The following is a 14,748-nucleotide window of genomic DNA, read 5'->3' as shown; positions in this document are numbered from 1 at the left end:
AAAAAAAAAAAAGGCCCATGTAAAATAACCATCAACATCTGTATGCATCTACTAGTCTTAATCTCAGAAAGAAAAATATCAAAACTTTCCTAAAACAACAGAAGTTGGGAGGAAATAAAGAGGCTGTATGTCATCTGCCAGTCTTCAAGATCACGCCTGACATCATCAGCCAAGCCTGACAGGACTAAGGTGACAATCCCTCTTTCCACATGATGTAAAATCCAGTTGGCCACGAAACTGTGCACTAGAAAATGTTCTATGTGAGTCTCCAGGACAAAAGGTACAACTTGAGAGTGCTTTCAAAGTAAGCTGACGGCCCTGCTTCACGCAGAAGCTGAGGCAAGAGGACACCGTGAGTTTTAGGCTCTCCCAGATGCCTACTGAGTCTCTTAACAGCCTACAGAATGAGACCTTGGCTCACCTTCCCCTAAGAGGGGTTGGGGTGGGCTTCACTTTAAGATATTCAGCTACTTTTAGGAAAAAAAGTCTTCATCTAATAGAAATGGGATAGATAGATCTGCAAGTAAAGGCTTTACACTTAGAAACTGTACTCAGGTGAGATGGAAAAGCTATACATGATATATGCTTTTCGCAAGTTTATCTTTATAAGAAGACTACCTGCCTCACTTCATGACAAAGGGAGTTGTCAGCCAACAGCCATGCTCTGACTGCACAAAGGAAGCCCCAGACTCCCTGTGCACACATTAGGCCTAATTACACATTATTACAAAGGCAGTTTTTCTTGTCAGTGTGAGCTGTCTGGCTTGAATACTGACAGCTGTGTAATTTTAATTTGATCATGTTAGCTTTCCCCCTCTCTGAAGCTGAGCAGAAAATCCTGAAGTCCAGATTTGGTAGATCTTCCCCCAGGAATCCTGTGAGGATCCAGAAAGGTTTAATATCTTTCATTTTAAAGTTGGCAATTCTTTGCTAATTTCACTTGGGCCATTATTCTTCCTCAGGAAGCAGCTGTGGTTTCTCTGTAACTAGAGAGAGGCCCACGCTCAGCAGAGCTGTGAGCCTGAGCACATCTACTTGCCCCTGAGCCTGCAAGAATCTAGAGATCTATTTATTAGCCGACAGAACTTTAGACAAACACACACTGGCAACCTACCAATAATTAGAAGCTTCTAGAACGAATTGTGAGGGTGAGAACTGAGTCTTCACTGTGTAATTATCTGTGATTCAGCACAGATGGGAGGTAAGTGATACAGACAGTAATCAAGTCTGCAGTATCAGAAACAGAATCCTCGGGAAGACAGTGCGGAGGAGGAAGAAGCTCCAGAAGGCGTCTCTCACCAGCTCTGTTTCAGTCACCTTAACATTCATGGTTCCACAAGGTTAAGAGGATCACTGGCTTAGATGACACAGACGGCAAACTCTCGATGGTAAGGCCTGGTTTAAGCTAATTAGAATATTTTGTCTCACTTCAAAAGGACCTTTGTCTACACTACCTCAATATAGATCCCTAAGGTTAACTATAAATGGTTCTTGCTATGTTTAAGGTGGATTCCCAAGGGAATCTCTCTCCTCAGCCACACTTCCCTTAGGCTCCTTTGCTGCACTGTACCTTGGCAAGGGTCCACCCTTTCTAGCCCTCTCCCTTGGCAGCATAGAGGACTAGAACCCACCACACAGGAGAAACTGAGCTTCGAGGCTGAAGCAGTCAGGGCAGGGCAGCACTGAAAGGGACTTTAGAGGTCACTCCCATAAAATCATGAGCTTTACTTCAAACTTGCCTTCAATCTTATATTCTACAAAGGAAAATGTGTGTGTGTCCATTTTACTCTACAGATATATTCTCCAAAGTCCTTGAAAACAGGGAGACCCAGTGTGCGCCCAGTGTTTATGTATGGGTAAACAGTGGGTACAAATCTATCACTTTCCAGAAACACATGATGATCTGCATGGCTCCAGGAGTGTGCCAGGGCTCAGGGAAAGCCCACTCCACCCCCATCTCTAAAACAAGGACTACACTTTCCCCTTCTCTCCCTTTGGTACCTGATTATGGGATCATCCACACAAATCTCTCAGCCTGGACCACATTAACAATCACTAGTATCAAAGTCTTTGACTGAAATAACGTGTCTTGGTACACAATTGGCAATTTGGTAAGCAAGGATGCTCTAAGGACAGCTGAATAGAAATACTAATGCAAACAGAGCAGATTAAGAAATTAGAATTTAAGCCGGACGTGGTGGCGCACGCCTTTAATCCCAGCACTCGGGAGGCAGAGGCAGGCGGATTTCTGAGTTCCAGGACAGCCAGGACTACACAGAGAAACCCTGTCTTGAAAAACAAAACAACAACAAATAAAAAAAACCAAAAAAAAAAAAAAGAAAAAAAAGAAAAAAAGAAATTAGAATTTAGCTGGGCAGTGGTGGCACATGCCTTTAATTCCAGCACTTGGGAGGCAGAGGCAAGTGGATCTCTGAGTTTGAGGCCAGCCTGGTCTACAGAGTGAATTCCAGGACAGCCAGGGCTACACAGAGAAACCCTGTCTCCAAAAAACCCAAAAATAAACAAACAAACAAAAATTAGAATTTTAGAGCCACACATGTGGTGGGGGTTGGGGGGAACACCCGAAATCCCAGCATCTGGAAGAATCAGAAGTTCAGGGTCACTTTTGGCTACATAGCAGGTTCAAGGCCAGCCCAGACTATATGACTCTTCCTTAAGGGAGTGGGGGCTCATGGAGGTGGTGGCAGTGAGATTGGTCAGTGGGTAAAGGGACCTGCCACCAAGCTGGATGCTGAGTTTGATCCCCAGGGTCCACACGGGGGAAGAAAGAACCTGTCCTCTGACATTTTACCTGTATGTCATGGCACATGCTTTCCCTAAACATCAAATACATAAGTAAATATAAAAAACAAAACAAAGCAAAAAAACTCTCTACAACCTAAAAGAACAAAAGTTAAAAGAAGTAACTTGAATCTTGGAAGCATGTCAACAGCAATTATCAATTGATTTCAACTTCAAGTTGGAAAGAAAAATGAAGCCAGGTCTGGTGGTTCAGTGTTGTGACTTTGTTCCCCCATGAAGCAGAGGCAGAAGGATTCTGAGTTCAAAGCCTGCCAGGGCTACAGAGTAAGTACAAGCCAGCCTGTTTAATGTAGTGAGATCTTATCTCAGAATGAAAGTGAAGAGAGGCCTAGGGAAGCTACAGAGAGAAGCGCTTGCACAGAATGTTCAAGGGAGCGCTTGCACATCATGTGCCGGGCCTCAGGGCTCAGTCCGCAGGACTGCAGAAACAACAGAAATAAAAGAAGATAATCCAGAGCAGGGCAGTGGTAGCGTACATCATTAGTCCCAGCACTCAGGAGGCGGAGGCAGATGGATTGTCTGAGTTTGAGGCCAGCCTGGTATACAGAGCAAGTTCCAAGTTAGCCAGGGCTACATGGAGAGACCCTGTCTAGAAAAGAAGAAAAGGGAGAAGAAAAGAAGGAAGAAGGGAGAAACCACTGAACATACCCTAGAGATAGAAGTGGTCCTTTCTGGAAACTGGGGTCAGAATGGACAATGCTGGAGGAACTTTGCAAGCTGCATACCTGGACCCAGGACATACACACACTCACTTGCAGCTCATCTGTCCAGGAGCTGTGGGATTCCAACACTGCTCATCTCCACAATGCTCAAGGAGCTCCAGCTGTGTGTGTGTGTGTGTGTGTGTGTGTGTGTGTGTGTGTGTGTGTGTGTGTGTGTGTAGTCTGCCCAAGGGCATGTAAAGCAGACCCACACACAGCACAGCAAGTGTCTGGGAAGATTATACATTTCTTGAGAGTGAGGTCAGGTGGGGAGAGGGGTTAGGAGGGGCTGAGAGGAGAGAGCAGGCCTGAAGACTCCAGGCAGTAGGCTGGGTTGCTGAGTTTTCAGCACAGAGTGAGTGATGGCGAGGCCAGACTTTGGGCTGACTGTGGCTTGGCGCATCTCTTCCCTCCTCTGACTTCTTTGCAGATGAGCCTCACAGATGCCTTCTTTCTAAGAGAAGAGAGCCGGGCGTGGTGGCACGCGCCTTTAATCCTAGCACTCGGGAGGCAGAGGCAGAGGCAAGTGGATTTCTGGACTCTACAGAGAAGAGTCCAGGCAGGCCTGTGGATGTACATGCACCATACTCCCTTGGCTACTAGCTGGATTTTAGCAGATCCTACAGGCAGCCATTGACTGCATAGAAGAGAAAATTTGAGATCCCGGCAATTTCACAAGCTGGCCTATCTCCAAGTGCCCTTTGCACTACATCACACCCATCTCAAAAATGCAAACCTTTCTGAGAGAATAAACATACATGCTTTTTAAATGTAGCTACAGACACAAATTAACAAATGACCTATGAAGACCGTAGGTCATTTTTGTAATTATTTATTATTGTTTTTAAAATGAATAATTCCTTAATCTCACCATATTTAAGGTCCAAATTCCATTGCTTCCTATGTCTAAAGGCTTTTTATTTTGTGCATGTATGCTCATATGTATGGACACATTATGGTTTTCATATGATCCACACATTGAAATTAATTAACTGCTAAAGAAGAACTGTATTAGAGACTGAAGCTGAGGTCTCATGCGTGCTATCCTAAAATCAACCCTCCTTACTAACTTCTCATTCTATACGGTCCTGTCCACTTCCCTTATGACTTTCTCTCTTGCGATGCATCTTCTGAAGACCCTGGCCTGCTGGTTGCTCTCGGAGTGCCTTCTGTGGAGTATATACCTGGCCCCTGATCATCTACATTACAGTGCCTTGACTAAAAGGCTTGATCACAGTCACATTTAACTTGGGAAAGGGACAAGGGTAGGGTGGCACTCAGCCATCACGAGGCACACATTTGTTTCTTTTCTTGGTGTTTGTGACCTCTGACAGCCAATGCTAGATCCACTGACTCCCACCTGGAAATGGTGACACCCATGGGTGCCCTCACATAGACAACCCAGGCTGCTATACTTACTGAATCTCTATCTTTGGTGTTACTGGCTTTTCCATCTCCTCTAACAATAACTACAAACTGGTGGTTTTCAGTGCACTTTTACTGCAATGCGGCTCCTGTTCTGATTTGTCATTTCTAATCTGATCTATCAGCTGGGACCAGGTAATTAAGAACATTTTAATTATAACAAATAACAACAGAAGCTAGATAGCATTCTGACCAACCACAGGGTAAATTTTAGCACATATTACCTAGATTCCACAGGAGGAATTTTCTTTGTTCTCTCAGGTACATACATGGTAGGCTCAGGACAAAAGAAACAGATATAAGCAGACTGTGTAGTCTTCATACCTGCTTGTATAATTACCTTCACTGGAGACACTGAGTAAAGTACTCCCAGGGTCACTCTTCCCGCAGAGCCCTGTCCTACTGTCCCTGTCTCCACACTACACACCCACCCAGCACTCCTGAACTTGCTCTGTTTCCTGCTGAATTCCATGCATCTGTGTTTACAGCATGCACTATGGTGAATCCTATTTTCTTGATTAAATATCCTTATAACTTATCCTTCTACTGACCCATCCTCCAAATCATTACAACAACTCCAGTTTCAGGATCTGGCCTCTGCTGGCAACAGCCACGCACTTGGTGCAAAGACATAAATATAATCAAAACACTCATATACAACATATAAAAGTAAATTAAACAAGAAAAGATGGGCTCCTTACGCAAGAATTTCAGAGAGTGACAGAAAAAAATTTCATAACCTTATGTATCTGTGTATGCACTGTAAACAAAAGAAAACTGCACATGGCCATGACCCTGCCCAGGCAGTGATGCAGGCTGGTGGCTAACAGGCAAGAGTAGCTACTGAGCATGTGAAATGTATGTAGTGTGCAGAGGAACATCAAATTAGATTAAAATTTAGTTAATATAAAACTTAAAGACTGACACAAGATGCAGACAAAGCTTTCACAAAATATCCTGGGGCGATCTGCTATGCAACTCCATTTTCATTTATGTCACAAAATCATAACGGAGATCAAGTTCACTCAGGGAAAAATAAGGAAACCCTAGGGTGCTCTTTGCTAGAGTCAAGACACGCTCTAGCAAAAGGCACCCAACCCAGTCCAGAGAAAGGTCCCGGCCACTGGGTACACTGCCGCATGCTCTTCGTCCCACTAATTCCAGTGCACAGGAGGCAGAGACAGGTGGAATCTCTGGGAGATTAAGAGCAGCTTGGTCTCCAGAGTGAGTCCCAGAGTTACACAGTCAGACCCAGTCTTGGAAAAAACCACCATCACCACCACAAGGGTAGAGTCACAACTGATATCAATCAGCATTTTAAATTATATAGCTTATTATATAGAAATAACTTAGATATATTTAGTAAATAACATAAAACACGGGATCAAAATAGTGTCAAAATTTCTTTTTCCTAATTATGTACTTATTTGTTTTTGTTTTGTTTTAAATCTGGCTAATTAGTGAAATACAGAGGTCATGAATTTGAAGGAGAGTGAGGCTGGGTGTATAGTAGGGTTTGGATGTAGGAAGTGGAAGGGGAAAATGTAATTAAATTATAATTTCAAAATTCAGAAAAACAATTAAAAAACAAAATTAGTACACGGCTTGCACTGTTCTCATTGGGCAGTGCTGATTTAGACAAGGCTTGAAAAGAAAGGGGTTACTTTAAAATACATTGTATGGGAGGAGGGTGGAGAGATGGCTCAGTGGTTAAGAGCATTGACTGCTCTTATAGAGGTCCAGTGTTCAACTCCTAGCAACCACATGGTGGCTTATAACCATCTGTAATGGGATCCACTGCCCTCTTCTGATGTGTCTGAAGAAAGCTACAGTGTACTCATATGCATAAATTAATAATTTAAAAAATACATTGTATGGCAGTCCACTAGCCATACTTCCCAGTGTTCAAAAGGGTTTCACTGTCTACCTACATGATATTATGTAATCCTTTGACAAGTCCAGTAGACAGCACAGGAGAAATGCTCAAGGTATTTGAAACAATTACAACAAATGTCTAATAAAACACAGAAAAAGCCTTTAAGAGTATGCTTAGAAACGTTGGAGTAAAGGGCTTTTTAATAGCAACAATAAAAAAATGAACTTCTATTTATTGTGAACATTCATCTCTGTTCTTGCCTTGCCAAAGGGAATATATAATTAGCAGCATGAGTAACTAGTTAGTTGGTGACCAGATGGTGTGGATGAGGGACAGCACCTAAGGAGGAGGTGCAAATGGAAGGACAGGTGTCTAACCACAAGCCCAGGGAAGGCCAGTACCGCCAGTTACATCATCATGTGAATTTAGCCAACTGTGCACACAATGCAGAGATAAAGATGACAGTAACAGACTTCCCACATACTCCAGAACACAGAGCTGGGGGGAAGGCTGCAGAGCCATCACTCACCACCCACTCAGCCACTGCAGCTCGATGCCTACCTGTAACAGACACTCTCGGTGCAGGGGTTGTGAGCCCGGACAATGACAAAAACATGCTGAAAGTGAGATCGGATGTTTTTCGGGCTGAATGGTTGTGCTCCAGGCTCTTGGAAAACTATTGTCACAATGTCATTCCCAATGTGCCGCTTCCTCAGGAGCTACAAGAAAACAAGCAAGCGCCACCGTGAGCACTGACACTTAGAGACACCTTCCATCACTGCATAGGTTGAAGGAATCTAGTCCACAAAGTAAGCCGGCCCGTGCAGGGATCACAGATCCTGTCAGTATTCCAGCCTGTCTTAGCATCCTCTCCAAAGGAGGAATATGGAATTGGATATTCTAAAATTTGCATAAAGGATATAGCCATTCAAACAAAGCTAACTAAAAGCAGCCATGCCCAGAACCTGTTTCTATAGCAACAGTTGTGTTCTGTTTTCAGGCAAGAAACTTGCCATTGGGGAAGAGCTTTAGAGATGAGGAATGGCTGAAGAAATTACAACATGATTATGTCAGTTTCCTTTCCAGAGCATGTGGACAAGGGGTTTCCTGGTAGATAGTTTGTGTTGCAAGCTGGGAACATAGAAATCCATACTATTCCACAAGTAATAATTTAAAGGCAAGTTAGGTCTAAGGTTTGAACACTTTCCTTAGTTACAGAGCCCTGTTTCATACTCCCTTCTGATTCCTGCTCTCACACTAGGTCAGGGTTTCAAATTCAGGCACATCAAGCCAGCCAGTTCCTTCTGAGGAGGCTCCTCAGACAGTGTTATTATCCTATAAAAAATTGGAGTGATGTCTGTTTTTCTCATCTTTGTTTTATGGACGCTCTTGGAAGCAAAACAACTAAAAATCACAACAACTAACTATGCTGTGCACAAACCTATACTCAGACGACTCATTTTTTATTTAAATTCTCTAGGGATATTAAAGCATGGAAATTACATAAAACCAATAACCTAGTGTTGGCCTCCAGCTGGAAGACAGCAGCCTTTTAGATTAGAGTTGGAAGTTTAGAGAAAATGTCTGGGAAACATACTTTAAAAAAATCCTACTGATTTTTTTTATGGTAGAATGTTCTGCATGCATGTATATCTGTGCATTGCATGCATGCTTGATACCTGTAGAAGCCAGCAGAGGGTGTTAGATCCCCTGAAACTGAAGTTATAGATCATTGTAAGGCACCAAGTGGATGTTGGGAACTAAACCTGAGTCCTCTGGAAGTGCACCAGGTGTCAAGCTGAATCTGCAGCCCCAGGAAACAAACTTTCAACCTCAGGAATCTGAAAGCACTTCAAGTTATCACCCAGTGAGGATGTTTACTTTATTTCTAAGTATCAGATGGGATGGAGGTGAAGCCTGGTATGAACTGATTGCTATCTAGAATGTAGCAAAACATTCAAATTACAGTGAAATCACGGAGAAAAGCAAACATCACCTCTTTACTCTACACATAAGTCAGTATCTTTTTTTTTCTTCAAGATCATTCTTCAGTATGTTTTGATATGAGGAATTCATGTTTTTACAAGGACTCACATCCATTTGTCTTATGCTAAATGTAAACAGCTGTATTTATTTTAAATACATGTAAAATATTTTAAAAGGTATTCTCTTTAAATATATTTCTATGTATAAAGTTATCTACACAGAAGAAAAATTAGCTAGAGAATAAAAATTCTTAGTATGTAGCAGGAAAGATTAACATTTTAATTTAGGACTGTAATGTTTTTGCTTTCATTGATTCCCCAAATTAAACTATGTATACAGGTGTGCACTGAAATGGTCACTTACTCTGCCCAGCACTTCAGCAGCTACATCCTGGTAGAAAATATAGTACCCTGAGTGACAAATCTCATGTTTTCTGCAAAGCAATAGATCCTTTTTCTCCTCAATGATTATTCATTAATGTTTACTTTCTCTCTCTCAGAATGGTGTTTTCCACTTAGAAGTCTATAAACTGTGCACAGAGTCTAGGCCAGAGCGCTCATCTTGAGATGGGCTTACTGCAGATTTATGGCTACTCACTGTCATCTTTCCTATTTTTGATCACTTTGGTAACTAACCTGGAAAAACAAAGCTTTTTTACTTAGGCTTGAGAGTGAACCCAAAGCAGCAAGGTGTGAGGTTAGCTGAGTGATGGACTGAGGAGCCCTGATTCACTCTGCGGCTGGCCCTGTTAGTACAAGAGACAATGAAACATGCACACTTGGTAGGAAGTCAGACATGAGACTGGGCAAGTTTGCAATGGGTATGTTAGGAGAGAATGTGTGCTTCTGCTGCTTCTCAGGTTCACGCTGACCCGTATTTTGAACTAGTTTCCCAAATCGTGACTGCTGATATCGTCCAAACGGAACTGTCAGCTTCCACCCTCCTCCATGACAGTCTGCACATCCTGGTTCCTTCACTCCTCTTGCGTTTGATGACTAGGAGTGTGCCCGATCTCTGCAGGACTCAGCGTAGTTACATTTGACATTATCAGTTCTACTCCTTGCCATTTCCTGATGAAGGAAGAGCACAGCTCTGGATCCTACTGACCCTCTCCCCGACACATTTCCCTTGGCCTCTAGATGAAGCATCAGTGCTCCCTGTTTTAAGCACTGGCTTCCTGCGAACAACCTTTGCCCACTTGTGGAGGCCCTCTACAGAGTCATCCAGTCACGGTGACCTCAACTTGTTCTCGTCAGATCTCACGAAAGCCTTGATCCGCGGTGTGAAAAGCAAATGATTAATTCACAAAGCTGTCCAGCTGCCTGTTAACCTAGAATTTGAGTCTCTTCGTTTGTTTTCAGCTCACTTGCTATTCCCTGCTTTCACAAAGAGCAAAGCGCCCTGCTGCTGTGACAGGCACCATAAGACATTCCAGGTGCAGATCTCGCACACTCACCACTTAGGCTTCTGGGGGAAGTGCAGTAAGTGGTGCAGACGACAGCAGCTCTTACCTGTTGCTTGTTGTTAGGTGTGTAGGGCAGCATGGTGGAGACATGGAACATTATCTCATAGTCCTTGTAAGTTGTGTACAGAGAGTGGGTTCCAGTGGAGTCAGCTACAGTTCAGGAAAAATAATACAACAGGTGAGATGACTGAGAGGCCTGGAAAGGAGCTCGCTAAGAGAACGCCTTCAAATGACTGAGAAAGTAAAGAGCCGGTCGATGTAAGGCTCTCATAGGTGTTTTGACTCGTTTTTAAATACCCGATTCTCTCTTGCACTCCTAAGAAGTCTATAGATGGGCACTTTCTCAGAGTGGACGTTTCCTAGAAAATCTGTAAACGAATAAAGTAAATTATTCTCAAACAAACAAACTGGGGTGGGGAGTGGGACTTGGCTCATTGGGTGAATGCCTGTTCACAGTGAGAGGCTCTCCAGTGGTGGCTGCTGTGATTCAAGTACAGTGAGGAGACAGAGAAAGGGCATCACCACAGCAAGCTCAGAGTGATCAAGGAAGATGTCTAACGGCTACCATTGGTCTCCACACTCACACACATTCATGTGCAGGTTACGTCTGCATTCATCCACACATGCATGCACCCCACGTGTGTGTGTGTGTGTGTGTGTGTGTGTGTGTGTGTATATACACATATAAAAATATGCATGCAAAAATAAAAATAGAAACCTAACTATCAAACAATTTAAAATATGCTATTGCCAGGCATGGTGGTCCACCACAATAATCCTGTGCTCAAGAGGCTGAGACGGGAACATCTCAAGTTCATGGCAACCCTGGGCTATATTTGGAGTTCCAAGCTTGACTGGACTATATAGGACAAGATCTTTTCTTTAAAAAAACAAACAAACAAACAAACAAACAAACAAAACCAATCAAAATATAAGTAAAAAATTTGAAGTGATAGATAATAGATGCTATAAGATTTATAATGATCCCAGCAAATGACCTACTTGCTGCTGCAATGCAGCGTAGTCATGAGCATAAGCAATATTACTGTCAACAGCTATGACAACAAAGGTCTGCCTGCTTTCTATTGGCAATAAAATCACAGGTGGCTGGTTGTCTATGTTTATAACTGAAGGAAATGCTAAATTCAATCTAGGTCTGGTAAAAACAACACCATTCACCTTCACAGACATTGAAAACCAATTTCTTAATATTCCCAATTCAATTAAGAGTGTTAAAAGATTAACACTGGAGACCAAAGTCAAAGAGTGTCCTCAAATGTTAAAGGCAGGAGAAGTCATGCTGTCCCTAAGGAAAAACAACCTCTACTATCTAAATACAAATGATTTCCCAATCAATGTGCCCACAGGCACCTATAGTCAGGAAAAAACAAAAGGAACAACAAAGAACCAGCCACTGAAAGGGACTGCTGGGACTCAGAGGTCTGGCTTTCCAGATTACCCAGAGAACTTAGGGGAATTCATTTGGAGTAGACTAAACCACCAACCATACTATTTTGAGGACCATACTTGACTACATGTCAGTTAATGGTAACTACTGTGGTTTAGTGAATGACATAGTAAGACAAAGTCACTGGCATGCATAAGAGGCAGGCAGGAGTGTTCAAAGTCAGCACGCAAGCATTAGTGGGGAAGCCTCTTGAAAAGGCAAACTCTGCAGGCCACACCCAGCACTGCTGCAGTGGGAGGCCTCAAAGGGAGCCTAGTTTCAATAGCATCAGGGAGCTCCCACTGCTTCAGGAACTGCTCCAAGCACATGATCAAACTTTCAGATTTAGAAACATGATCCTGATCCCTGAGCTTCAGGCTGGAGTTTACTGGAGGATCTTCACTTGGAAGTTCATGAAAAATGCAAAGAAATAAGCTAAATATAGAACAAAGCAAAAATGACTTTTCATAATTGCAAAATACATAGCAACAAGTAAGTACTCAAGAAAAAAAAAAAAACCTCATAAATATTAATGACCACCACCAGAAAGGACCATTACTATAACAGAGTGTCTTTCTCAACTGCTTAAGGCTTGTTTTAAGTATGAAGAACTTATCTATAGTTAGGAATCTGCTATAAATATCTGCAGATCAACCTCCTATAAATATCTTGCAAGACTTTGAGGTGAATGTGGCAGCTCTGATGGGTTTCAAGCTGATTTTAAGCAAAACTGATGAGCTAGGAAGAAATACAGCCACCAGCATTTCTTAACTGCGTTTGACTTCCGAACACAACTACCAGAAAGACAAGTTCTCTGGACAGCAATCTGCTTTGGCATTTTTAGCCCTTTCATTCTCTGCACACCTAACTTCATGTGCTGGAAGCCGCCTGACCTGCCTTTTTCTTGGGATGTTTAGAAATCCCACAGTTTGCTCATATTTTGAACAGTCTGAAAATGGTTTCATAAGGTTAGAGATGAGACTAAGGCCCAAACAGTGAGAACTTCCTTAACAAGAAAAAAAGCAGTTTCCCAATCCTGAGGTTACTATGTACAGGATACAAGTGTGAATGGTTCCAGAGAGAAAAGAATGCTTTCAAATCTTCTAGGACTGCAGTATTTGGTGTTCTTGCTTCTCTTCTAGTGACCCTGAAACCATCAAAGCCTTAAGAGGATGGCAATCTGGAAAAGGAAACAAAGCTGATATTGTTTAAATCTCATTGAAGAGAATACATAGTGAGCCAATTGGCTCAATCCTTTTTTTTTCTTATGATTTATAGAGACAGGGTTTCTCTGTGTAGCCCTGGATGTCTTGGAACTCACTCTGCACACTAGGCTGGCCTCAGACTTGGAGATCTGCCTGCCTCTGCCTCACAGGTGCTAGGAACTAGGACTAAGGATATGTAACCACACATGACTAGTAAACCCCATTAGTCTTGACAGTCATATGACCATTGCCAACTCACAGAATCAGTGAGCTGCACACAGTTATGAATGCCTCCATACTCAACAATTATGTCCTAAGAAGAAAATCCTTCAGCAGGCATGGCGGGACACACATCTATAATCCCAGAATTTGGCAAGATGAGAAAGGAGGATCTGAGTTTGGCTACATAGAAAGATCTTGTCTGAAAATCTCAAGATACTAAGATACTAAGGTAATACTAAGATAGATAACAACAAAGGGAAGACCAGACTGCCCGCTGTACAAGATCACAGCAAAGCTTTAGGAAGCTGTGGGCAAAACAGCAAGTCAGCAGCAGCATTTCTACTTGAAAGTGCTTCGAGTCTGCAGAAGCAGGTCCAAGGTGACGCCAACACCTCTGATATTCTTGACTTCTGACTTAACTCATGTTGGAAGCTAGGAAGATAATGGTATGTGTGAATCTGAATGAGGAGAAGCAAGCAGGTGTTCATATGAGGTTTTCTTGAGTACTACAGGAAAGACAAGACAAAGTAGATGGCCAGGACAGAAGCACTTAATGTCTGGAAACTGTCTAGCTTAAAATATCTAAGGAGACCGGAGGTGCAGATGAGTGAGAGACTGGCATGTGAAGCCCTGGCTTTGATCCTGAGTGTTCCAATACATACAGACATCATCCATCATGGTGGTTTGAAAGAGAATGGCTCCAATGGACTCATGTTTCAAAGTTTGTCCCAGTTGGTGGGGCTGCTTGGGAAAGATTAGGATGTGTTGTATCTGGCCATAATTCTTACCTCATTTGAAATAGCATAGTAGTTAAGTGGCTGTTTAAGATCTCTATGCTAGAGACAGACTTCACATGCATGTAATCCTCCCTCAGGATCTGGGGATGCTGTAGTCAATGTTTAGCTGCACACTAGGAATCCCGTATGCTTTTCTGAGATGAGGCAAGTTTTGGATCCTGGGGTGTAATTTGGCCATCAATAGTCACTTCTCTGTTGTTTGGTGAGCTCACTGATACAACGGTGAAATAAAGTTTGGGAAAGTGCTAGCTTACAAGATCCTCAGTAAATGTCTTGGTTGGAATTTAAACTTTAGGTCCAGCAAGATGACTCAGCAGCTTAAAATGAGAGCTTTACATATATACCTGACAACCCAAATTCAATCCTTAGAACCCCCATAAAAAAGCCAGATGCAGAGGCACACACCTGTTAACCCAGCAATCCCAGGCATGATGGGAGGTAGAGACAGGAGACCCACCTTGAGTACACGTACACAGCAGAACCAACAAAAATAATCTTTCCTCGAAAGGAAAAAAGGACCTCCACACAGGTACTGTCACATGGTACGCGTGTCCACTGTCATATATACTCACCACACACACACACCGCAGAGGTACTGTCACATGGTACGCGTGTCCACTATCATATATACTCACCACACACACACCGCACGCACGCACACGCACACACACACACACACCACACACATACCGCAGAGGTACTGTCACATGTGTACGTGTGTCCACTGTCATATATACTCACCACACACACCGCATGCATGCACGTGCACACACACTGCACGCGCGCGCACACACACACACA

At 42.9% G+C, this 14,748-nt stretch overlaps 1 protein-coding gene across 13 annotated transcripts in view; it reads right to left on the bottom strand.

The window, feature by feature from the left end:
* Sipa1l1 (signal induced proliferation associated 1 like 1) overlaps positions 1 to 14,748 on the bottom strand; it is a 281,885-nt gene that overhangs the window by 60,380 nt on the left and 206,757 nt on the right. For all 13 annotated transcript variants that reach the window (XM_021202716.2, XM_029540740.1, XM_029540742.1 and 10 more), the window contains 2 exons: positions 10,323 to 10,426; positions 7,387 to 7,544 (listed from right to left, as the gene is read on the bottom strand). In XM_021202716.2, the coding sequence (XP_021058375.1) occupies positions 7,387 to 7,544; positions 10,323 to 10,426 (262 nt within the window). The remainder of the gene's footprint in view (positions 1 to 7,386; positions 7,545 to 10,322; positions 10,427 to 14,748) is intronic.

This window comes from Mus pahari, chromosome 7 (assembly GCF_900095145.1).
Source record: "Mus pahari chromosome 7, PAHARI_EIJ_v1.1, whole genome shotgun sequence".
NCBI classification, from domain to species: domain Eukaryota; kingdom Metazoa; phylum Chordata; class Mammalia; order Rodentia; family Muridae; genus Mus; species Mus pahari.
This window is presented reverse-complemented; position numbering and strand designations above follow the sequence as displayed.